We start from the raw sequence: 25,944 nt of genomic DNA, 5'->3' as shown, positions 1-25,944 counted from the left end.
TGCCACATACACTCAGTGGCCACTTTATCAGGTACACCTAACATATAGGTGCACTTTGTAGGCATACAGAAGAGCAAATTAATATTTTATAAAACATTAATTACACGGTAAGGTAAATTATACGTAATTATCTCTGGCGTAATATAAAATGGTGTGTTTTGTGCAACAAAAATATACATTTTGACCTTAAAATTATGTTCCATAGACTATACACACGGTACCACATGTGGACTCATCCTGCAATGTTGATTGTAGTGCATGAAAAAAAGAAAAAGGAAAAAAATCAAGCATCATTTAAACTTCATTTCATCTAAACTAAAAAAAAAAAAAAATCCAGGCTAAAAAAAAAAGATGTTTTAAAATGAATCATTTGAACAGTGTTCATATAAATCTGACAATTTAAATCATATGAATTTTTGAGCAGATGTCTAGAGACTCTGGTTTATTTGTTTCTTCACTGTATATTTGCAAAACTTGAAAATATTGAGGTGGATTTGTATTTACTAGGGGAATCCTAGAATTATTGGATCTCTAAAACATTGCAGATATTTACATTAATACTACTACTACTACTAATAATAATAATAATAATGTAGTTAATTTTATTTGTGCTTTATTTATTTTAAAAGTCAGAACCATTACACTGATTCCTCTGACCCCCGCCCACCCCAAAAAAACCCCCTAAAATCCCATAAACACTTTGATTTAAATTAGAATTCAAACTTTTACATTTAAGTATTATTAAATCATTTAAATTCTATTAAAATGTACTAAATGTGCAAATATATTCAGTTATATTCCTCCAAAGATTTGCCATATGGAGTTCCCCCATATAAATTCCTGGTGGTATGTAAATAAAAACAAACAAACAAACAAACAAACAAAAGAAAAAAATCCCGGTTACCACTGTACTAAATAAATATTTACATGTTAGAATTACATTCTACTATACTTAATAGTATGCGGGCTGCATCCAAAGCCGCATCCTACTGTAATAAATAGTGCACTTAAGCTCAGGTACCAACATGCACACTCGCTTACTAAACAGTCAGACTGAACAGCACACCGTGTTAGTAAAAGTCAGCGGTGGTGGCGCGCGCGTTTGACAGACTCGTTAGTGCTTTAGCGCGCGGTTTGGGACGGAACCCGTGTCACTGAGCGACAGGCAAGGCTGCTCGATTGTCACTCGCTCGATGCGCGGATCTGTTAATCTGGCCTGAAGAGCAGCGGAGGGGGAAGTTCAGTTCAACCGGAGAGGGCGGCGATGATGATGATGAGGGGGTGAGTGACAAAAAAAACTGCTTCTCTTTTCTTCTGACAGAGAGAGAGAGAGAGAGAGAGAGAGAGAGAGAGAGAAAGACTCCATCCCCATGAGCTCATGAATAAATTATAGCGGCTCATTGTGCAATAGAGGGAGGAATGCGGTTGAGCCTGGCAAAATACGACCGAGTGGGTAACGTTACGGACTATACACACACACACACACACACACAACACACACATACACACGGCTCCGGAGCTCCGAGTGCTCGCCTGCTTCAGTACAGCCGCCGCTGGTTATGCTGCGGTCTCACCGCCGGACTCCGGGGAGCTCCACCGCTAGAGACACGCACAGAGCCCGGGAGCTTCACTGGTAGCCCGAGCTCTTAGCGCTTAGCCTCGTTTCTCCCCGCTCGTAGATGGATTACAGGCAGAACTAGGACGACTAGTCGCGGTGTCGCGTCTTAACTCCAAGTTAAGTCGATTCAGGGGGGAAAAAAGGGATTTTTTTCTTTTCTTTTTTAAAATCTAGCTCCTTGTAGCAGGCGGAGGAGCAGTTAGGGTTCAGTGTGTTTCCGAGTCCTACACGGTTCAACAAGCCGAGCAACCACAGGCAGCTGGAGTCTCAAGGTAAGAGTCAATAATGTAGCTATACAGCTAATTAGCTAGCAAGGCTATCCAACACTGCTACCTTTTTTTAAACATTTAACTAAACTAAATAATTTCTAAGCATTAGCGACATTCTGTTAGCCCACTGCTCTGTGTCCCTTTGACAATGCTTTTAAGGTATTTTATATTAAATTCATGCTAACAGCTGGTTAGCTAGCTCAGCGATGCTAACGCATTAGCATTACTACTAGGTATGAGCAGGCAGGGTAGCTAGCTGGTTAGCAAGCCTGCCAGCTCGAATTAGCTCCTCAAGCTAAGGTGCTTTGCTCGTGTCCATGTTTTTGGTTTAAAGCCTTTTAAAAAACCATAAGGCAAGTAAAACTGGTGTGAGAAATGCTTTGTGGCACATGTGGAATTTATTTTGGGGTTATTACAGTACTTTTATACAGTAATTAGAAGGAAGTTAAATGGAGCAAGTGGAACAGAGATGCACCACGGTTGGTGTTTTGTGTTTACTCTAAGCTTACATTAGTCTGAACTGACTGAGATGCCAGATTTGGTCCATAGTTTCTTCCACAATTTCATTTTGTCCTCAGTATCACCATTAAGTTGTCACTGAGATGCACTAAGAGATGTTTTCTGTAGCTTTACATTTTGCACATTTCCATTCAAAACACTTAGATTTGAGATTAAGTAGTTGATGGTGTTGCTGATGGACCCAAGAGTTACATCTAGGCTTGGATTTGAACTCAAAACCTTCTGTTTAGTAGTCCTGAAGCCTTAACCACTCAGCCATTTACATTCATTTATACCCTTATTTACCCTTACACACCCTTATTTGCTGCTACACTACACAACATGTCCTGTGTATTTATTTGTGTATTTTATTCGTCTCACATTGTTGTCTATTTGCACTGTTTGTAGACTTGTGTACTGTCATGTGTTATATCGCACCATGGTCCTGGAGAAACGACATTACGTTCCAGTGTACACAAGCTATATAGAGGTACGATAATAAAAACCCATTTGACAGACGCTTTTATCCAATGCGATGGACCCAGTGGCGGGATATGAACAACCTTCCAATCAGTATCCAAAGCCTCCAAAGCCTAAACCGCTGAGGCAGCACTGCTCGTACCATTTTGACATAACGTCAGCTGCAGTACAGTTTCTTACTGTCTTTACACTCGACTCATGCAGCAGGTTTGCCTTATGTAGGTGTGATGAAACACCAGTGTAATTCAGTGTTTCCTGCCTCACCTTCCTTCACATTGGAGAACTTCTCAGAGAGCTAGATAAGTATAAGTCGTTTGAGCTGTTCGTAAGGAGTCTGGGAAAAGGCCGCAAGGACCATGTTTTGCTTTTCAGTAGTTTTCAGTGTTTTTTTTCCATCTCAGAAGTATCAGGATGTACCGATTGATTTTGACTGTCGGTTTGAAACGCTCATTTGGCTGGCGATTTTATCCAAAGCGCTTTGTGGTTAATAAAGGTCAAGGGCTTGATGGTGCTCACTAGAGTTCACAGAGTAAATTTGCCTTATTTTCAAATCTGATTAAGGATATTTTATGCCTTCAGCATGTGTTCCATTGTTTGACGCGACAGATCTTACACATAAACACAGGTCCCCATTTAACGTTTTGCATAAGTTATCAAAAAATGCTTGTCGATAGTCGGTTCAGTTACCGCGACGATGTCAGTTGATATGGAGAGATCTGACGTCACTGTTGGATCGTAAAGGGAAAAGCGTGATCGGCGCATCCCTACAGAAACAGCGAGTTTCACGTACACTCAGTCTGAGCTATGTGCGAACATGGACAAGTTCGCGCATCACAATGCCTTGGCATTCGAGCGCCCCACCCACGTGCTTTACATGCTGCTGATAAAGCAGGGTATAATGACGTGCACTATTCAGACATTTAATTTGCTTCTTCTTGCACGTGGTTGTCTGCTTTCTATGAACGCAGACTGTGGCCCAGGTCAGAAAAGATGGTGATGGTGATGGGGACAGATGGTGAGGTTCTTGTGATGAGCCAGGATCCACGATACAGGCTTTGTGTTTGTGGGTCAGAGAACAGGTAGGCTACAGATGTCTTTTCCAAGGGTCAAGTCATGGCCACCTGGCTCCTTTTTATCAGACGTCTTTAACATTCATTTAACATCCCACCACTCTTTGTAGCACCACAATCCGACAAACGCCTTCTAAAATAAATGCCGGCAATGCACTTTTACGCCTTGGTGTAATAACAGAACTTATAGGTGTAATAGTCGATTTTTAAAAAAAAATTAATTCCTTGTACAAATAACCTGGAAAATATTTAGAACATGATTTTAAAAAAATGGATTAAGCCATGGTCTTAGCAAAAGTGTATTAAATCGCTGAGAAAGCCCGTTTGGAAAACTTTCCGGTAGGGAAGGTTTGTTTGTGTTTGGATGCTGTCAGTCAGACGCTCTACAGGCCACTGTAGATCCAAGGGGCGGAGCTTTGTGAACATGGGCGGGAATCATTATAATGTTGAACCCGCCAAAATGTAAGAGACCTAATCTTAAAAAAAAAAAAAAAAAAAAAAAAAAAAGACTAATCTTACCTAATGCACCTTTAAGATGTTGTTTTAAGCAGTATGTGACATTTCTTGTGGTAATGATCAGAGTTTTATTGATTTCTAATGCAGTAAAGAGTCAGGACTCCTGACAAACTTTTTCCATTGTGGCATTTTTTTTAATGCAGAAATGTCATGGAAATTCCTGGATCTTATTATGTAAAATAGTCAGTTTGTAGTGTAAATGACATTCTTCAACATCCCATCTGCTTCCCCTCGCCTAAAAGGGTTCTGCTAATAAACTCCCTGGCACACTTTCTCTCTTTAGATGAGGTTTCAGTAATCCTATAATTACCGAAGATCTTTTTTTTTTTTTTTTCCCTTCTTCTTTTTTTAATGCAAATTCTATGCAGTTGCACAGAAAAAGTTGGTTACATACACACCGGCCACTTTATTAGGAACACATGTACACTTGCACATTCGTGTAGTTATCCAATCAGCTGCTTTAGGTGCGTCTGTGCCCACTGTAGCCTCAGTTTCCTGTTCTTGGCTGACAGGAGTGAAATCCCATGTGATCTTCTGCTGTTCTAGCCCATTTTCCTCAGTGTCGTGTGTCTTGAGATGCTTTTCCGCTCACCACAGTTGTAAAGAGTCGTTATTTGAGTTACAGGAGTGTTCCTGTCAGCTCGACCCAGTCTTCTCTCCTCATCAACAAGGCGTTTACACGCAGAACCGCTGCTCACTGGATGTTTTTTGCCCCAATTTGTGTAAATTCGAGAGACTGTTGTGCAAATCTTACTCAGTCTGAAAGTACTCAAACTACCCCATCGAGGCCACAGTCAAAACTACTGACTTCCCCATGTGAACATTAACTGAGGAATCTTGACCTGTTTGTATGCATTACTCTGCTGAGACATGATTAGCTGATTAGATGTTTTGATGAATGAGCAGGTGTACAGGTGTTCCTAAATAAGTGGACAGTGCGTGTACTTTTATTTCAAATAGGCCTCACAGTGGCAGGGAATGTTTACATGAAGCACTTCTTGTCGTAAGCGTTTAGTAAATTATTGATAAGTGGACGGCTTCTGGCTTTAAGTAGATCTCTGTGTTCTGAAAATGAGCGCTGTACCTTTACACTCAGCTCACTCATGCGAGAAGGAGTCATCCACGCTGTTTTTAGATGTCCTAGTGAGTTTTTTAGGACTTTGTGATTAGTCAGTGCATCCCACTCATTTCCGTTCATTTCTTTGCTCCTGACGTAAGGACGTGGGTCATTAATAAACTGCTTATTTTGAGACATTTTGATTCACGCTTCCATAAAGGGGCTTTTATTTTTTTTATTTTTTTTAAAAAAGCATCTCCGTTCACCACCTTATTCTCTCTCTCTCTCTCTCACACACACACAGAGCAAAGAGAAGCTTTATAATCTCTTAATCATTTCTTGATTGAGTCCACTACCTTCTGTTTGCACATATTAATAAGCCCTCTCAATTAACATGTTCTGGGAATGAGCCATGTTTAAAATAGTGCCGGTACACCCTTAAATTTATCCTTTTTTTTTTTTCTTTTTTTTTCGTAAATGAAAACACACTGAGCTTGGGTTAGAGCTGCAATGCGAAGACAGATTTTTTGTTTCTGTTTGGGACGTGTCAACAGGAGCTCCAGAGGCGAAACAAAAGAACAAGCAGGTAATTTAATTTAGATCTTGCTCAGAGAGACAATGGATGATTTAGGAGGATTGGCTCCCTCACACCTCGAGTCACGCCTTGAAAACAAATGGCCCACATACTTATTGAATGAACGGTTTAATTGGCATTTACAGTGCGCTCGTGAATAATTTGTCATTTGGACAGTAAGGATTAACAGGGAAAGGGGGTCTGTTCTGTTTAAAAAATATATTTAATCTTAATAATTAACATGTGCTCTGTAGTGGGGTCCACGATTTTTAGTAAATGAATTTGAACTTTTTTCCTCGACATGTTGAGTTGACGGTTTCCTACATTCCATCCACAATCCCATTCAAAAACCTGCCAATAGGGTGCAGCGAGATTTAGCCCTCGCTTCATGTCTACCTAAAGACAGTGATGTAGCGGTGCTTTAGTCCTGTAGTCTGTCCATCCACATCTGGACACACTGCTTCCAAAGCTTCAACTTTCATGCTAATACCACAATGAACACTAGAGTAGATTGCTATCTCTAGGTTTTTTTTTTTTTTTTTAAACCTTAGTGCCCTGGGAAGAGGTAGGTCTTCCATCTTCATTTGTGCTAACTGTTTGGACAGCCAGGGGAAGTTTATTCCACCACTTGGATACCAGGACAGTGAAGGTCTTGATGCAAACATGACATCATCCTGTCTTCATGAAGCCCGTTAACCGAGTGCATTTAAGTTTTTGACACGCTGACCCTGATTCTTTTCTAGGCAGTTTGCCTCATAATTGTGGTTAAGGATTACAGACTTGTAAAGCACAATAATATGTGAAGCAATGAGTAAACGACCCACAGAGGAAATGACCTTGACTTAGGTTCATTACGAATAACCAGCAGTTACTACAAACATACTGTGAGCAATTTCTGAACCAGCCTCACCTCTGCACTAGAAAGTAGCTTTAAATATTAGTTTTAGGTTGTTTAAGCTTTGTCACTTTGTGACATTGAACATTTCTATATTGCTCGCTATCACAGGCCTTGTCCTCCATTCTCTTGTCTGCCGTCACGCAGCGCTAAGCAAGCTGGCTTTTAACAACCGCAGACTGAGCCGTGCCAGTCGTGTTGAACTAATCAGCCCGCCCTGCCTGCTCGGATCGACTCATTGTGGCTGCGCTGAAGGATCGCTCTGAGGCTCGCATTATGTCAGGTTCTGCTCTCAAGCTCTGGTTTGTGGTCGTCATAGTTAATAGAGTGGGATTGAGTTTCCGAGGAATATCCCTCTGGTTAACACACAAGTGGGCCGCTCTGGGACAGGACCTGCTGCTCAGGAGAGAGATTCACTTTAAACAGGTTTAATCAGATCATATAACGGTAGAGCATGGGGACTTGTCCACCATTAAACATTAAGATGTTGAAAATCAATCAGGTCAATAATGGCGATGGAAGTGTGACCAGAATGAAACACGACCATTTCATCTAGGCTGAATATTATATACTGTGAGGTATATACTGGTTCTGTTACATATCTGATCTTGACTCCTTAGTTAAAAATGACTAAGCCTTAATGTCTGTACAGTCATCACTCCCAGGCGGATGCTCATTCGGATGATTGGTTCTGCATTGAGCAATTTACTGTGACGTACTAGGTTAGATACAAATTAACACCGCAGGTTGCCACTTGCCACAGGCAAGCAAAGCCTTAAATCCTCAAATAGCTCTATTTCAAAACAGCATACTTACTTAACTAAGATCCTGCATGTTGTAAAGCTTGAGCAATACTAACACGTGACCGACATCCTATACACTGCATCGCATACATCTTCTCTCCAGTGTTAAATATTCTGAAGTACATGTGGTTGTACACCATACAAACCATGCAAATGGGACCTGTTTTCAAGTAGGGGTGTTACTGTTTGCAATTTAGTTTACTTTAGTTTACGGTTACTCTGTATTAATCAACTATTTAAAAAAAAAACATGCTGGTGGTGAAAATGTATTACGAAATCTTAGTTCAGTTGGACATGTGTTAATTATGATTGATTAGCTTTTCATTTCTTTTTTTTCCAGATATGACAGAATCTTTACCAAAAGATATCTCTGACAGTGGTTTCTATAAATGCTCTTAAACTGTCAGTATTTATCATTTAGTCCTCATAATATGAAAGAGTGCAAGGAAAAGTGGCACAAAAAAGACGTCCTTCTTAGCTAGCCGCCCAGTCTTACGCTGTGACTTACCGTAAACCCATGACACCATAACAACCCTATCATCAAGCCTAGTTAGCTTAAACACTATCAACAGTCACATGTTCATTATTAGCATAAGCTCAGGATGTTCATCTAGCGGTAATCCTGCGCAGCTCAGTCCCTAGCATCAGAGAGCAGATCATACACACAGGTGTTACTCAGACCACAACGTGAGTGTTAACAGAAGGTTGACAGTAAGACTGAACAGCCTGGAGATCATCAGATAGCTCTGCCTGTGTAATCTGTCTATGCCCTGCCTGCTGCTACCCCCCTACATTTGCAGTGCATTTTCAGACAGATGGAGAAAGAGATGGCTGACCTCCTATTGACTGGCTTAGCACACAGTAAAGATCTTTAGTAGCTGACTGCTTCATTACCCCCCTCCACACACATCTTCCTGATCAAAAGCAGAGGCCAGGGGTCATCAACTTGGATAATAAACGGAGAATCATGGCCAAACAGCACTGCTGCGTGGAACAAGGTATTTTTTCTTCTCCTTTAAGACAAGACGGCATGTTCTGTGCGGTCTCTCGTGAAACCATTAAGCCAGAATTTAGGCTGCCATTCTTTTGTTAGTTAAGCCACAGGCAGAGGGCTTGCCAAAGTGTCGAGACGCGCTCAAGCTGCCTTGTGGCCACCTCAGCGTGATTAGAATTCCAAACTGTGGCCTGGCTTGCTAACGAATTCTCCTGTGCCCAGAGTAACCTGGAAAACCCAGACTCGACTGTATGTGCCCGACGCTGCATCACAAATACATTATTGCAGGCAAGACATAGACCAAGACTCTGGAGCGTCTTCTCATTGTCTTGTGAGATCTTCTATATTTCAGTCTAACGGAGAAGAAAATGAAATGATGTGGCTGTTCATAATGTTGAACACGTGTCTGCGTTAGATCTTTTTGTTATGGAGGTGTAATGGCTGTTAAAACGACTAAAGGCTACACTCTTGGGATTGGGGGGAAGGGTTGGTCTGCGCAGTTCGGTGGGGGCAGGTAACTCTCCCTTTTCGGAACAGCTGCCGTTTGCTGTGCAAACTGATGTTCCTTCGCTCCCCCCGGTGTGTTTGGCTACACAGGAACAGCTTTGATCTCTATAGGACACAAGGCTTTTTTGGACTACTTGCTCAAATTGCTCCTGTAGGCACCGTGGCCTGGGGACTGTTGATTCTTCTGAAAGATGAGGAGGGAAAAGACACTTTGTCTTGGATATAAATGTGCAACGGTCACCGAGGTCAGCCCAGAGTACCTTTCTACCAGCTGCTGGGAATCTTGAGAATGTGAGTGAAGAGGATGTTCAGATGAATGACTAGGTACTAATGGATTCCACTTTTATTCTTCTCTTTACAAAATATGCTAAGTTATGCTTGTAAATGTGTCAGGCTGTTATCTCGGCTACGTGCCCTACTGTAGTGTTGTCGTCGTCTTCTTCTTCTTTATACGTGTATATATTATAATACTAATTGATTCTTAAGAGCAGTCGAAGCAGCTCTGAAGTGGCGTAGTGAGATGTGTGAACCGCAGACTAATAATAGTTGAGTTGAAGCTGTTGAGAACTGTTGTTTCTTGGTGGTCCTTACAACCTTCTGATTCAGTAGTCCAGAGGCTTAACCGCCATTTATTGTGATACAGTATTGGTACATAGCCTCTTGAGAAAATCCATAGACACAGGGATGGTTCAAGTGCTTTGCCTCAGCACCCCTAAGGAAGGTTTATGCTCTGAAAGTCTCCAGAAGATTGGAAAGTTCATTTAAAGTGGGGCTTCAAGCCAGTCAGGAAGCATAAACCTCTAAACATGAACAGCGTGTGACGTATGAAGGGGTGGAAATCGGTGGTAACTTTGATCTAATGACGTTTGTCCAAGTCGCATTGTTGTGAAGAATTGTCACTACAAGTAACGAAGTGATTAGTTCAGCTGCAGTTCCCACAAGCAAGGTGATAGTGCTGTTTGTTTTTAAATCAAGAAGTAAGGAATGCCACCCCCAAGGAAAGATATTTTTTCTAATAACAGCACATCCCAGAGTTTTTTTATTTGTCTTATTCAACAGCAAATTGCCAACACTAAAAATTATTATTATTATTTTTTTTTATTAAAGAGTAACACATCATACTATTTTATAGTCACACTTACTGTTGCGGAACATCTGGAAAACAAGTTATCATTTATAGCAGATATAAATAGTTGTTCCATCACCAGCCTCTTTTTTCCCCTCACTTTCTTGAAGTTATTATGACAAAATAAGAATTTCCTGTGGTGGAAAACTTCTGACTGTTACAAAGTGCTGAAACTGGAGACTCCTTCCAAAAAATGCTAAATGAATGTCTCTTTACTGACTTTACAATTTCACCATATCAGCAGTTACACACGTTATTTTTATTTATTTTTTTTAATACTGCCATACAGGCCCCAGTGAAGGAGCTGTTACTGTAGAAAGGATGAAGTATTAGAATGAGCACATTTATGTACACCTGTGCTTTTTCTTACCAGCAGAACTACTGTCAGCACTTAAAAATTTTTAGGCTGCAGGAAATGTCAAACTGAAACTAAACTTACTCATAATTGCACATCTAGTGTAATGCTGATTAAAGGTTCTGAAATGCATTGAAAAACTGTAGTAAATACATTATAGTTGTGTGTGTTCTTTTCCTACGGTAGGCTGCGTGAAAGATCTTACAAAATGCTGTTGGCACGAATGTGCAGTGAACATGTAATATGAAACCGAGTTCGCTGCAGTTACAGCAAGTGATTATTTTACGAAACATTTTTAAAGTACTCATGCATAATCTTGATGAACTATCTCATTATTAAAACCCAGTGAATGGTGAAATTGTGTCTAGGAAATGGCCTGCGCAAATTTAATACATGCTCTCCAGCCGTATAGATTTGCGCTCTTATTCAGCTTATAATGACAAAGTGATAAATTGTGATGGCATAATAGATTAATGGAAAAGTCATTCTCAAAAATATCTTTCTAAGAAAGAAGAAAAAGTAGTGGGTTCCATCTTCTTTTTTTTTTTTTTTTTTTTTTTTTTTTTTTTTTTTTTTTTTTTTTTTTTAATAAATAGTTTCCTTTCATTTTCACCACAGGCTTGTGTGTTTTGAAATGGTCGCTCAATACTGTGATACCATGACACCTTGACATGTTTAGACTAGGTTATCATAGCCTGAAAATTTCAAACCATAACAGCCCTAGTCATGAATTCATCCAACATTTTATCTGTCTGTCTAAAGATTTGTTCACACTTATCTTTTTGAAGCACTGCTTTGCTACTCTCCTGAATATTGGCCTCTAACGTCTGTAAAACCGTTACAAAGTTCTGCGTCTTTTTCAATAAATGTTTTCTAGTCTGCAAATCTGGATAGACACGTGGCATCTCGTGAAAATAAACACAAAGCCACAGTTAAACAAATGTCCTGTTTTAAATATGTCTATATGAGGCTAGACAAGTGACGAGAGATGATGCCATTATATTGCCTTGCTTCATACTGTGGATGATGTCGAACCATTCAGTTGGAATCACTCTCTTCCTGTGGTTTTCATTTGTGAAGTCGGCCTCTGTCTAATCTTCCCATCAGCGCTGTGCCTGGCTCTGATGCAGTTTTGCCGCCACTCTGCCCTGCCACGTGGCTGCTCCCTAAATAAGCCTGTTTCCCTTTAATCTGGCCACCAGAGGAAAACAGTACCATGTCATCACTCACACTCTCCATATGGCGTGCCTTCCTATGTGAGGAGGTACAGGTACAATACAATTTATCATTATATGGACAAAAGGAGGGTGAGGAAGTGAGGGGCTCTGAGCTGTGTCTCTTGTGTGAGGAAACTTACTCATTTGCTTACATTAGGCTAACATTCGAACATTTAGTTCAGAACACGAGCTGCTTTGCATTGGCTGAATTGCCGACTGTGTTAGTTTGTTTAAACCAGCATTAGGCCTGCACAAATAATTACATTTGTTAGTTCAGCAGAAATCCTACTATTAGCATCACAGTGAGGCATTTCTGTGCTCATCAAAGAGCTTTCAGATAAATATGTGGAACAGTCTGGTACTATAAAGACTGAAAGGCTGTGTGAGCTTTGTGGGAGGAGAAGCATTTGCTTATTATTCCACGAGTTTGATTTGGATTGGAAATGAAATTCAAATCACTATTAAGTACTCCACATGAAATGCTCGGCACAAGTCGACTCTCGATTCCTTTCCATTTATTCCTCCATCCTCCTCCAGAAAAGATGCGAGTTGAAGAGGCTCAGCTGGCTGGCTGGAAGAGAGAGGTCCTTTCTCAGGTTCTTCCTCAGGCAGAGCTGAGTAGCAGCTATACAAGGTCACGCGGGTTAATGGATTCTCTGTACTCAGTGACGGGGACATCGTGGACCCTGACGGATGCCTCATTAGCGTCACGTCATGATCCCCCTCGTCCTGGCCAAGCAAAACCGGATGTGTGAAGTAATCAGTTGTTGTAGACAGTAGTTTACACAAAGCTTGTGATGTTCTTATCTCCACAGCTGTATGTGTTACCTTTTTTTTTTTTTTTTTTTTACCTGTTAAAAAGAATTTTTAAAAAAGGTTTGACACCAGATTTCTATCATCTAAGAGCCAGCAGAATTTCTGCTAGTAGGAACAAGCTGATGGCCTCTAAGAAAAATAGCACATTATACTAACACTCAGAAAGACCTAATCAAAAGGCTGAATCATCTGTATATCTTGAGATGATGAGTCAAGTGGCAAAAAACTTTATTGTAGAGGGTCTTTTTAAAGAGCTTTTGATTACTAAGAGTGACCCAATCAGTCTATGGACAAATGTCTGATTTGAGCAGCATACCCTTTATGATTACTGAAGCTTAAACACAAGCAGAAAGCAAGTTCACCAAACATAGATTGGATGTCCTGGATTTTTCAGACTGTCTGTACTGCATGTAGAGATATGAGGTGCCATAAAACAGCTTATGTAGACATTTTGTTTGCTATAGCACTAAGAAGCCATTAGGATAATAAAGCTGTCCTGATCTTTAACCTTTTCTACCTCACATGGTGTTGTGGAGGAGGTGGAGTGGTCACTGAATGACACCCAGATGAACCTCTAATGCTTGGACCACGCTACAAGATGTTGAAATGATGTTGAAAATGTTTCGTGCTGGATTATCCTTCAGTTATCTAACCCCCCACACTCTCAGAATGGCCCGGAATAAAACACCATGCTGTAGCATTTACGATTTTTGACTCCATGCTACAGTGATATAAGAGACGCCTGAAAAACTAAAAAGCAGCCATCAGACCTTTTGAAAAAGCCAGTTCAGTGAAGGGGAAAGGACCAGCATGGAGTTGACGCGTTCCCTGAAATAAGCTGCGAGTATCTCATGGACGACCTGCCATTGGTTACTAGCATTCATGACTAGGCATGAGACAATACACTAAAGCCACGATATGAGACATATCCCAATGCAGGCTTCACGAGGCAATATCGACACAAAAAATATGACATTTTAATACATTTTATGACAACAAATCAAACCTCTGCAGTATCAATGCACTGCATTGTAAGAAAAGTAGATCAGGATTTATAATATAAGTTGTAATTTTCCTCTATTATTAACATGTTATTTTAATTTTCTTCAGGGTGGACTGTCATAAATGTATTTCATGGTCACGTTATTAATATGAAAAGATTAATCAATATTAAAGATGGTTTGATGATAGATTGTGCTTTAAATGATGACGCTAAATAACAAAATTGCGCCTACTGCAGTCTGGCATCCATCTTAAATGCATGAGCACATCACATTTACCATTCTAATTGAACAAATGAGAAAAAAAAAATTTTAATTTTATTTTGTATATTTCCTCATCCCTCTGAAATTAATTTCTGGTTACATCATTGCCACCACAACACACAACATGCTTCAGAGTCGTTTTTGGATGTGAGTGTGACTTGCATCAAGCACAGCACACAGGAGGTGTGAAATTGCCGTAAAGCCAGCCGCGATAGAGATTGGAGTGCTCGTGTATGTGACGGTTTGCAATAACTTCCATCAAGTGGCTATGGTACGGATCTGCTGGGAATTCTGGATAGTGTGAAAATGTTGAGCAGCCTTTTTTTTTTTTTTTTTCAAGTTCATGCAGACAAAATGAAACAAGGCTGCGGGCTTTATGTCTGAGATATGTGCCATAATGCTTCCTTCCAATTGGCTTAACGTTATGGACTGTCATGTAAACCTGCTTCGAGGCAGTTAGGTTCCCACTCACAAACTCTGCGCTCTGTATGCTCCTACCTCTGCTGCTGCCCCCTGTGTAAGAAGCTGTAGAGCTCATAATGAATATTAAAAGGAAATATCACAATACACATCAGAGAAGCGAAATTCGTCTCGCCAGTGTTTTGTAATATTGTCGCTATATTCGAGACAAGGAAATTCTGTCTCATACCTGGTCATGACACAGTAGATCTAAAGGGATAAGACTGTATTTTATCTGGGATGGCAAGCCTTTAAGACCCGTCTAAAATCTAGACATCTTTGCTGGCATTGAGAGGCCATCCTGTAGTGTGCCTCAGACATGAAAGGATAGTGGAGGACCAACAGCAATACTAACTTTCTCTGTATCATGGAATGGGAATTGCCTATGAAAGGCACGTCTTAAAAGAAAACACTGGCCAAAATAATAATAATAAAAAAAAAAATCAACATTTGTAGATATGCCTGCATGTCTCTTACAGTGATGACACAGTAGTCTACAGAGGCATATTTTCTGAATTAAATACGGAGGTAAACCTCTTTCTGTTTTCTCCTCTCGAACTAAAGGGTTTTATATTGAGGATTTGATATTGCTTTGCTACATCCATATCACCTTTATAATTAAGAGCTTGAATTACTCTGGTGTTACAGATTCACTGACTTCAGGAGTTCAGGATTTACTCTTATGTGTTTGAGCCAACACATCATTGAGAAGAGCAAGAGTGCGCAAGGAGAGCTAAAAATTCAAACCATCAAGCATCATAAGTTCCTATGCCATATGTGCAGTTCAGTTCTGAGAGCACTGAGACACATGCGCTTCATTTCCGCTTGCTCACCAGGGTCTACACTTTGCTTGTGAGTCAAGGTGCAGTTCCTGGCACCTTGCTCTCATTTTTAATGAGAATGCTTGCTGATAGTGCTCCGCACAGTCAGGTCAACCGACCAACCTTCTCTTTATTAAAGTGCTCAAACACCATAACATCGTAAACATAAAACTCAGCACGAGGAGTTTACTGCTAGGAGCACACAACAACAACGAACATAAACAGAGCTAAATAAAATGTTCCATGACAACGGTATTGCTTTATATTAAGTAGGTTACTCATTTCAGTGTTGGTAAAAGGGAGTTATTAGCCAGTACAGCAGCTAGGACCGGTTGGTAATGGTAGAGATTCCCAGTGGTTGTATGATGTATTCGTGTAATGCATGATGGATAGAAATGCTTCAATTACACAAAATTCCAAAAAGACTAAAATACATAGTACTGAGAAACAGAATGCTGTATATTAAAAGCTGGGTGAAAAGAAACATGCTGCCTAGTGTGGAAATAATTTTTTGACTCTCATTCCCTGCATAAAGGCTCCAGGCTCTCGCTTCTGCTCTCTAATCTAGCAGCTTCTATACACCATGTTTGTTAAGGACTTGCAAATATGCCGGGTACTAGATCAATGTACATTTGCATGAGTGTGTGTGAATGTAAGCTAGAAGAGCTTGCAACGTGTGTGTGTGTGTCAGACTGGAATGAGTCAGCGCGGGGTGCAGGGGGTGGAACTCCTTGTCTGACGGACGCTGTGACACCCATAACGCCCCCGCAAATGTGACATGGTCGGCCTGAGCTTTCTGACGTCTCCACACCAAACGCCTCGTCACTGTCTTGTTTTGCTCTTTCCGAGGCTTACGTAGCAGCTCTGACCACAGCCTACACCCACTGACTGGAAACCCAGCCGTTGTTCTATCAGTCCACATCTTTGATTCATAGCATGCTCGCATCGAAGAGTGTGTGAGGTTTTATTTCCTGGAAAGCCAGCTGCATTTCTTGAATGTCCTCAGATCTTTTAGTTGGTCTTACTCAGTAATCTGGTTAACCCGGATTGACCATGTGCAAAGGCCACATGTGTGCAGCTGGACACATTTCTGCTTGCTCTTATCCATAGCTACTGTTTATTCACCACAATAGCCTATATAAGTCTGAGATGAGACCTCAAGTGTTGACGTGGGTCAAAAAGGGGATTCTTGGCTGCTCATTCACTAGTGATTGAAGCGGCTTTAATGCCCTCTATGGATTGTGGTCCGACGCTTTCCGCCACCACTTCTCTCACCAACTGCAAGCTGTGCACTAGAGATGGATCCTCATGGCTCTATTTTAAGCCTGAAGGCCACGCATGTGAACGGTGTCCTGAGCTCACCTCGAGAGCTCCCTAGATAAATAAAAGAGGAGAAATGTCTCGCGTAAACATTTCCCTCGTGAAATGTTTAGTCTGATCTCCATCTTTAACAGTGACACACACCATCGGTTTCAGTTGTTCACAGAGAGACTGGTAAGGCTCTGAATATCAACTAGGTGTAAAATCTCATTCTGAAGAGGAGTTTAGCCTAACAGGCTGAGCTGGCCTATTAGCCTGAGGGCATTGTTCATTATTCAGAGCTAGAAGTCACTGGTTAACTCATTGCAGGGTATGGACAAGGTGAAACAGAGAGCTTTTGAAAAGGTCTGACTATTTTATTCAGTTTGTCTATTGTTTTATTTTTAAGACTAAAAGCGGCACATAATGGTGGGATTATACATCTTTTTATTCTTCTAAAACCGTGTAATGTAAAGTCAGAGTGTGTTGAAAGGATGTTCAATGTGAGTGTACTGTGGGTGAGCTATCCTGGAATGAGCACAGCATCAGTGCTTGGGTACAACAGCGCTGACAATAATTTTGCACCCAGATAATCAAGCGAGGCTCTCTCGCTGCCCTGCAGTAGCTCCTCAGCATGCCTTTCTTGCCCAATATTAGAAGAATAATGTGGCTTTTGTCAGCGAGGCAAGGCAGCAGTAAGCTGTCTGTGCGCTAGTCTCTGTCGGGTGCTTGTGTCACCGTTAATCAGGCGAACCATCAGTCAGTCAACCTGTTTTCTCCCCTCTACACCACAGAAAGAGAGAAAGCCATCACTGTGTGCAGAGTGAGTCACGTTGCAGGGGAGAGAGCGTGGGGAAGGGGGCGGGGGGAAGTGTTGAAGTCAGACAAGTTTATCAAGCAGAGGCCCTTGAACGAACCAGCCGACGCTGCTTTTATAAAGGACAGTCAGCGGCGTAACAAAGTCGTTAAAGAGGAATCAATACAATGTGGCTCCATTTGCATTCGTGGCTGCTCGATTCAAAGCGGCTCATGCAGGGAAAATGAGTTTTAGAGCGCCGGGAGTTCCTGCTCTACGCCATGAGCAGTATTCTGTAAAGGAAATCTGAGAAATGTTAGGATTGTAAATGAGGTTTTGATACATTTTTGTATGTGCAGAACATTTCAGTAGCCTAATGTAAGTATGCTTGATTGGACTAGTCATTGTAAATATTATTACTCCTTTAATCCTAACTACTATTCAGACAGTATCACAGGGCAGATGAATGCGCTTGTGAAGCGCTTTTGTATAGAAAAGAGCTCACAGTTTAATTGTCAAGATTTGCGATATCCCTACAAAAGCCCAAATGCTTTACTGTGTAGACCGTTTTTGGTCATGTTGTGTGACAGACTACCAGCAAACAATATCTTGGCACTTAATCAGTTTTGATTGGTTTCTATTAGACCCTTTTTGGTATACAAGTGTTAAGTAAAATCAAGCATAATTTACTATCATTGAAAACACTGTTAATCATTGATCCTATTTTGGTATTGTTAATTGCTCGATTTTCATAAACACTGTTTACTTTCATTTCCTACCTAAACAAGATAAGCCCTCATTTGCAACTAAAGCATGTTATAGCAAGGTGAACTTTTTTAGGTGGAAATTTGTTGTTTTAATATTATTGTTAGGCAAGCCCAGTCCACTCCCAAGTGAGAGTGTGAGAGAAAGCAAAGGCATGCAGGATATTCTGAATGTTTACTGGCCTTAATCTTGTCTTTAAGGTGACTAGGGTGGAGACCAGGTATTCCTCTGTAACTTTGGACTTATGAATAGAGAAAGAGAGTGCGATGAAAAAGGGTGGAACACTTGACCTAGAGAAAACTCTCACTGCACCATTAATTGTGCTGAGTAGAGATAGTCTCGTTCCACTCTGCTACTGCAGCTACTCAGCCTTGGCTGGCTGCCTTTCAGCTAGACACAAACTAACTTACAAACCACTTACAGATGTCTCATGAAACACAGATGCTTAGGAGATGCCATGCCAGCAAAGTCATAGCTGCGTGGTTCGCTTTGACATTACGGCAAGCTACCTCAGGACGGAGGGCTCGTCACGTTGTCGCGTTCGATCGGATCGATTATAATGCTAGCATGCCAGACTGGGCTTTAAACCTCATCCTGTGTTACCTGGTGACGTCTCATCAGTTTATTCAAAGGGAGGTGTCAGAAGAATTCTACATGAGCACACAAGGCCTGTAGGTATGAGAAAGGCAAACAAGCTTTAAGCTCAGGACTGACTACTATGCAAATACAGCTGACCTGGGAGACGACACTTGCGTAGCTGCCCCCTCCAATGCACACGCTCACAGAGGAAAGTAGCTAATGCATGCTCAAAAAAGTTGCCAGAAGTCACCAGATGACAACATGAACCAATTTGCATATTCTTTGAATAGTCATGATCGTTTGTATTTCATAATGTGTTACATGAAGAGGGAAGATTTTTATCAGAATAGAAAATAATAGATAGTAGGTTTGTGAGATTGTGTGCGTTATATCGTCATCATCTCGTCATGCCCTCTAACTATTGCACATTGACGATAGTATCGCTTATGACTTTGGAGGTATGTGATTGGTCTTTGGGAACAATAATGATCAGTAGTTGGTTGATGGAAACATTTTGCACACCGGTGGTGGGTCGAGTGAACCTGCTCTCTCTCTGAGCTCTTATAACCAGCAGAGGTGATGTGAGCTGGAGATTTGTATTGAGTACAGGACAGATGCTAATGTCTGCTCGAAAAAAGTGTCCGTCTCAGAAGCTCCGCCCGCAAACTTTATGTATAGTGTACACTTAGATGGCTGCAAAAATCCCACGCTCAGTGGCTTCCTGCGCATTTGTTCACCTGTTTTTATCACTCCCTTAGGGCAACAAAAACTTGTACACTGGTACAACAACTGGAGCATGATATATGGATAAAAAAAAATTCATGTTTGAGGTTCATAGCTTCTATGTTTTTTAAACCCTGTTTACTCACTACACTAGGTTTTTCATTTCACTCTTTGCCACTTCCCAACCTATAGATGTATGTATTTTTTTCAGAAATATGTGAACCCAGCCAGCACATTTTTTACAAACTGCTGCCTTCCCGCCCAGAGCGCACAACTAGAACGTTGTCAGGATTCCAATTCACAATCTCCTGACAAAAGCACAAATACCTTACCAAGCACACGGTTCTTGGCCACGTTCTGAGCGACAATAGCTACCAGACCCTAGAAATAGCAAGAACCCTGCAGGTTTGCGCTAGTAGACACAACAGTAAAGAAGGAAATCCATTTCTATTCGTCTTTATCTGTGCTTAGGCGTTCATGTCCTCGAGGCAAGCACATTGTCAGTTGCTGTCTGCTTAAAATTGACCCAGCACTCAGGTGTGAATTGCTAATCCAACAACACTTTAAAGAGTAATCATCACGATAAATGAGGCGCTTCAAGACCCCTGTGCAGGTGGTATTCCACTTTTGCAAATAAAAATATTTTACGTTTTAAATACCTCAGATGCCATCACAAATCTTTTGATTTGCTAAATCACTTTCTCATATCATGCCCTCTATTTGTGTGTGACTTCCTGCCCCGCTGTCCTGATAGCCTTAAACCTGTTCTATTTACAGTGGTGGCATAGTTAATGATTTTTGCAGTGCTTGTCAAATGTGTGGTCACCCTGGCGTGTTTGTGTGTGTGTCTGTGTGTGCAGGAATGTGTTATCAGACCCAGTCTTCCTGTGGCTCCTAATCCCCTTCCCCATGGCTACCCTCCCCCGTGTGTCTCTCTGCTCCTGTGTGTGTGTGTGTGTGTGTGTGTGTGTGTGTGTTGGAGGCATCTAAACGTCACTCCTCCAGCCTGGGGCCACAAAGGGGGAGGGGCTGCTTCTTGGTCACATGACTAGAGTTGCTCCTGGGTTTTGGCATGCAGACAAATGGCAGATTTTGGATGGCAGTCCCAAGTGGGTCATTAGCTCATTTTGTCTTTAGTGATGCTCCATTTTGGGTTATTGACTTGTGATTGAGTAGACATTACAACAAAAAAAATCCATTTGATGAAGCAGGGACAGGGCTTCTGTTGTTTTAGCTTGATAAGCTTGATACTATTAAACAGTAGCCTACAGGTCAAACATAGTGATCCACCCTGGACTTGCTTTTCACCAAATCCCTGTTTACCAGCGTAGGATCTCTCCTTTCCTGCATGGTCTCTGTTCTGCTCCACTACATGGTGGTTGCGCACTTGACACACACCGTCCCCTCAGAGAGCTGAATCTGCACTTCGGGTTTTAAGAGCGCTGACACACAGCCGTTTCTATGGCCTATCAGAAATAAAAAGGCCTGCAGGGCCTCTTCGTGCTGCCAGCTAGAAAAGCGGAGGTGTTTAGTAAATGCTCAGTGCATGTGCTTGTTTAATTGAACTGCGCTGTAATAGATTACCTATTAGACATTTATGCCTATTTTTTCTAACGTCAACTCTCCTGCAGCAGCGCTCTGGCTCGAGCTTCCTTGCCCAAATTTTCATGTTCTGCAAGCAGAGGACGCAACCTGCAACACAAACAGAAAAATAGAGAGAGCAAGAAAGAGAGGAATGGCAGTGTAAGGGTAGACGCTGAGATTTCACAAGAAGGAGGGAGATGGTTGTTAGCAAGTGTGCTCTGGTGATGGAGGGGGGGCACAGCAGCAGGATCTGGGCACTGCAGGCAAGGGGGAGGACTAAGAGATGGATAAAATCCACCTAGGAAAGAGTGAAAGAAAGAACAGTGTGTTCTGTTCCTTGCGGTGTAAGAACAGTTTGTGCTATTATCCATCACACACACAAACATGGAAAGAGAGCAAGGAGAGACAGAGATCAGGATGCTGAAGTGTGCTACCCAGGGGCTCGTAAATAAGATCCAGTGGTTTGAGTGTGTGCGCGTGCATGCTGTCTGCATGTTGCCAAGCTGTGTGTGCCTTCTTTTGGCTGCCGCCATGACGCATAGCTTATGCTTTCTGCACTTCACACTGCTCATTCAGAAGGCAGCGTGCGTGGTTTACGGGGGATTGAGAGAGAGAGAACGCTGCAGTGTCGCGTTTAGCCACGCCAGCAGATGCGTTACTGTAATTTGTAGTACCAGTTTGGATGGCTGCTCCTTCGCTGAAGGGGCTCTCGAATGCGTGGCGCTAATAATCACAGAGGTTGGCTTTTCAAGTGCAGGCCTAATTAAGCACAGACAGTTCAGTCCATCAGCCGTTCGGCGGACATTAATTAAATCGAGACGTTATAAAGCACAGTGAGGGCATTCAGGCATCGTTAGGAGGCTTAAAAGCATCTGCACACTCGAATTGTTGCAGAGTGGGAAGACAAAGATGTGCGATTTAACAAACTGTGTGTTGGCACGTGGCAGAAAAAGGGGCCAGTGTGAGCATGTTAATATTATTAAGCCTGCTTCAATCAAGTGGTTATCAAAACACGACTTTGGAGGAGCTCATCCATCTAAACCCCCCCTCCCTTTCCTGTTAGTAATCACACACACACACACACACACACACACACACACACACAGTGTGTGTGTGTGTATATATATATATATATATATATATATATATATATATATATATATATATATATATATATATATATATATATATATATAATCATTTCTCTCACTCTCCTCTTCTCATTATCCCTGTAGGTGACCCTCTCACGGATAAACTCTGTCTCTCCCCTCCTCCCCGCTCAGCCTCTTCTCCATCCCTCTTTTCCAAGCTGTAGGGCGTCTGACCTAAATCTGTACGGAAAGAGAGAGGGAAAGAAGGGGGTGGAGGATGAGGAGGGGGTGACAGGCACTGATGTTGGCAGCAAATTAGCATGTCTGTTAATGGTGCTTACCCTCGAGATAGGAGACAGACACGGAGGAATTGAACAAGAGAAAAGGATAGGATAACGTTCTGATGAAGGTGTGTGTATTTGGAGATGGGGGTGTTGTCATTACTTAACGACTGCAATCCACACACATGCTCACATACGTCCACAAAAAGCCCAGCAAGAACCAGCGAAGCCACCTCTTCTTCAAACGAGCTCCCCCGGTCACTCTGAATAATTGATGGGGGGTTGAAGGCATTATCTTCAAGGAGGGCTCGAATCACACACAGACTGCCACAAGATCCTGAGCTGCTTTTTCCACACTGCATTTTTCTCTTCCTTTTGAAATCAAAGCACTATAAATAGCCCCATCGTCTCTCTCCCTCCCTCTTTCTCTCTCTCTCTCTCGATGGAGAGGAGGAATCTACAGCCAGCCAGTGGTGTTTGGAGCAGGGCGTACTCGCTTGTCCATAAATGCGTCTAAAATCTATCATCTCGATTCCTCTAGTAGAACACATACTCTCAGTCTTTTTTTTTTTTTTTTTTTTTTTTTTTTTCCCCCCTTTTGTCTTCTTGAGCTTTCCAGCCGGAAACGAGTCCTCTCTCATCCCCAGCACTGAGGGGAATCTGAGAGGATTGTGCGTTTTCTGGAAAAGCGGTTTCTTTGTGTTCTTTATTTTTAGTGCTGTGATTGGTGCAGCTTGAGCAATGCTTGCGAAATGTGTGTTATTGAAGCGTGGGGGTGAGTGGAGATGGGTCCCAGCGCTCTGCGCTTGGTGATTAACCCTTTCTGCCGAAGGGGCTGAACTGCAGCCATCAAACTAAAGCTGCACAAAGCGACTGCACTCACATGCCCTCAATGACTCATAACGAAAAAAAAAAACCCACCTTTTGTTTCAGTCAATCTGACATTTTGTTTTATTTTTTCTCTATCAGACTGCCTGCCAGGTTGAGGTGATTTGGGGTTCTCAGCTGACCCCCACGTTCCTCCGATGAACCCCATCAACTCCATGAAACCTGCCCTGCCTCCAACGCCACACAGGTGCGTGTGATGTTTGTGTGTTTGTGTGCATGCACGAACAAACTGTCTGCTCTCCTTTTGTTCATGTGCCAGTACACTGTGTGTGTGTGTGTGTGTGTGTGTGTCTCTCTCTCTCTCTTCCACACTTCACCCACACATACTTCCTTCTCGAAAATGGCACACTCGAGCCCCTGAATTTCTTGATCTGTCACTTGTTTCCTCACGTTCCCAGAAGAATCAAAAGCCACTTGCTCGAGATGTGCCTTAAAACCCTTCTGGCTACTTATCAGTACCGCTGATGTAGCACACAGATGTACATTTAGTATATACAACATTTAAGTATATTAACATCTTAGATTAATTTTATTAACTGTAGTGTAGAGTTTTGTGAATAGAGCTGATTCTTTCCTTCCTGTAGTAGTGCTTTTTGTGCCCAGGATTTAGTACAAGTAGTGAGGGAATATAATTAACCAAATATGAAAAGTGAATATTGCCTTTACAAAAGAAGCGCAGTGGTGATGGCTTCACTACTCCTCAACGGCGTACCAAATCCTCGTCTGTCATTTGCCCAGCCTCAGATGTGCCTCGCCATTCATTTGAATTCTGATTGGCTGTACCGTCAGCTCTGCGTTGATTGGGCGCCTTTGAGTTTGGCTCCGGAACAGCGGTTTCCTGTTTCAGTGCGGGTGGGTTGATGTGAGGCCAGGGGGAGGGGGGGGGGTATGATGGAAGAGCATCTGGTGGGTTTTTTTTTTTTTTTTTTTTCTTTTCTTTTCTTTTCCCCTTTTCAGAAAAAAAACCTCAGCCTCTCATGGAATGCTTTGTGCCACTGATGGCAAGCTGGTCCGCTCGCTCGACTCCACAAATCCTGCGAAGACCACCAACCGCTGGAGGCCATCACTCAGAGCCACCGTAGAGCCTCAATATCCTGTGGGCTGTGGGCCAGTGGTAAATGACCACTGGTTGTGCTGGAAATACGTTCAGCAGGGCTCTGGAGCTTCCACAGTGGTGCTGTTAATATCGAGTGTGAAAGGGTGCTCAGGGTTAACTGTTCAGATTACAGCTATGCTGTGTATCAAGATCTCACTGTTAGCCATGTGGTGAAGAAAGAAAAAAAAAAACGTTTATTTTGGATTCACATCTTTGAGAAAGTGTGCTTAAGTATGATTTCAGCTACATAGTCCTTCAGCACCTGATAATCTCTATGCCATTTTTGCTACTATGACAAATAAATTAACAATTAGTATTGTACAAATATTCTGGTGATGACCCTGATGCTAGTAAAAGCTCTATGGAGTACACAGGCAATCTTTTGGTATTTCTATCTTTAGGATGCTTGTTAAAACTTACATTGTAGCAGAATTAATATTTCAGTTTCATTTTGCTTCAAAATGAGATGTGTGTAATCACACATTGATATTTTCTACCAGCTGTATTTTCTCCACTTTGATCCATTGCACCGCCTAATGTAGTTTGGCTAATTTTGGAAAGATTAAATGAGAGCAATCTGGTTTGATCCAGTTATACAGAAAACAGTAGGTACTCTAACACGCACACATACACACATCCGTGAACACTAACTCTCTCTCTCTCTCTCTCTCTCTCTCTCTCTCTCTCTCTCTCTCACACACACACACACACACACACACACACACACACACACACACACACACACACACACACACACACACACACCCCTCCCTTGGCATCGCTACTCTTTCCTGTCTCTAAGTGACTGTAGTCGCCATGGAAACATTGCGCCGAGCACCTCTAGAGCATGTGGCTGTAGCACATTCAAGTCACACAAAGACTTCCAAATACACACGTATACACACACATGCTTTCTCTCTCTCACTCACACACTGACTCTGTTAACACCATATGTCAGTATCACATGAAGACATGAGCGTAAAAATCCATTATGTCATTTCAGCCCTGTCGATTCAGCAATCAGATCAGCCTACAGTAGGTAAATCAAACATTCACCACCTGCACGGTCACATGGTCAAAAGGGAGCAGCGTGCACACAAAGAGGGGAAAAAGAGGGAAAGGCTAGCATTTCTGTCTCTTCCGCTAATCCTAACCTTGGCGTCCTTGCCTGCTGTCCCTCTCCCACAGTGACGGCTCGTACCCCTATGACCCAGCGTCCTGGCAGCAAGGCACCAACCAGCCCCCCGGCTCCCTGTCTGTGGTAACCACAGTGTGGGGGGTTACCAGTCCTTCACCCAGCCAGGTAAGCCTGGCCTCATCAGCATCTAAAAAGATTTCATTTAAAATAGATTTGTACCACAGCGTTGTTGAATTCTAAAAACTAATTGGTCAAAAGTTGTTGATTAAATTTCTGTAGCAGCAGCTTTGACAGCAGTTCTGACTGTAATTCAAATCACAGATTTATATTAAAGCACTTTTTCGAATACATTATCGTTTCTATA

At 42.0% G+C, this 25,944-nt stretch overlaps 1 protein-coding gene across 1 annotated transcript in view; it reads left to right on the top strand.

The window, feature by feature from the left end:
* The first annotated feature begins 1,304 nt into the window (after positions 1-1,304).
* The window catches only part of zmiz2 (zinc finger, MIZ-type containing 2), a 41,816-nt gene continuing 17,176 nt past the window's right edge, over positions 1,305-25,944 (top strand). The window contains 3 exon segments of the mRNA XM_026943745.3: positions 1,305-1,890; positions 23,428-23,533; positions 25,631-25,745. Of these exon segments, the coding sequence (XP_026799546.1) occupies positions 23,484-23,533; positions 25,631-25,745 (165 nt within the window). The 5' untranslated portion in view covers positions 1,305-1,890; positions 23,428-23,483.

This window comes from Pangasianodon hypophthalmus, chromosome 17 (genome assembly GCF_027358585.1).
Source record: "Pangasianodon hypophthalmus isolate fPanHyp1 chromosome 17, fPanHyp1.pri, whole genome shotgun sequence".
In the NCBI taxonomy this organism is placed as follows: domain Eukaryota; kingdom Metazoa; phylum Chordata; class Actinopteri; order Siluriformes; family Pangasiidae; genus Pangasianodon; species Pangasianodon hypophthalmus.
Note: the sequence above shows the minus strand (reverse complement) of the source record. Positions and strands in the feature narration are given on the sequence as shown.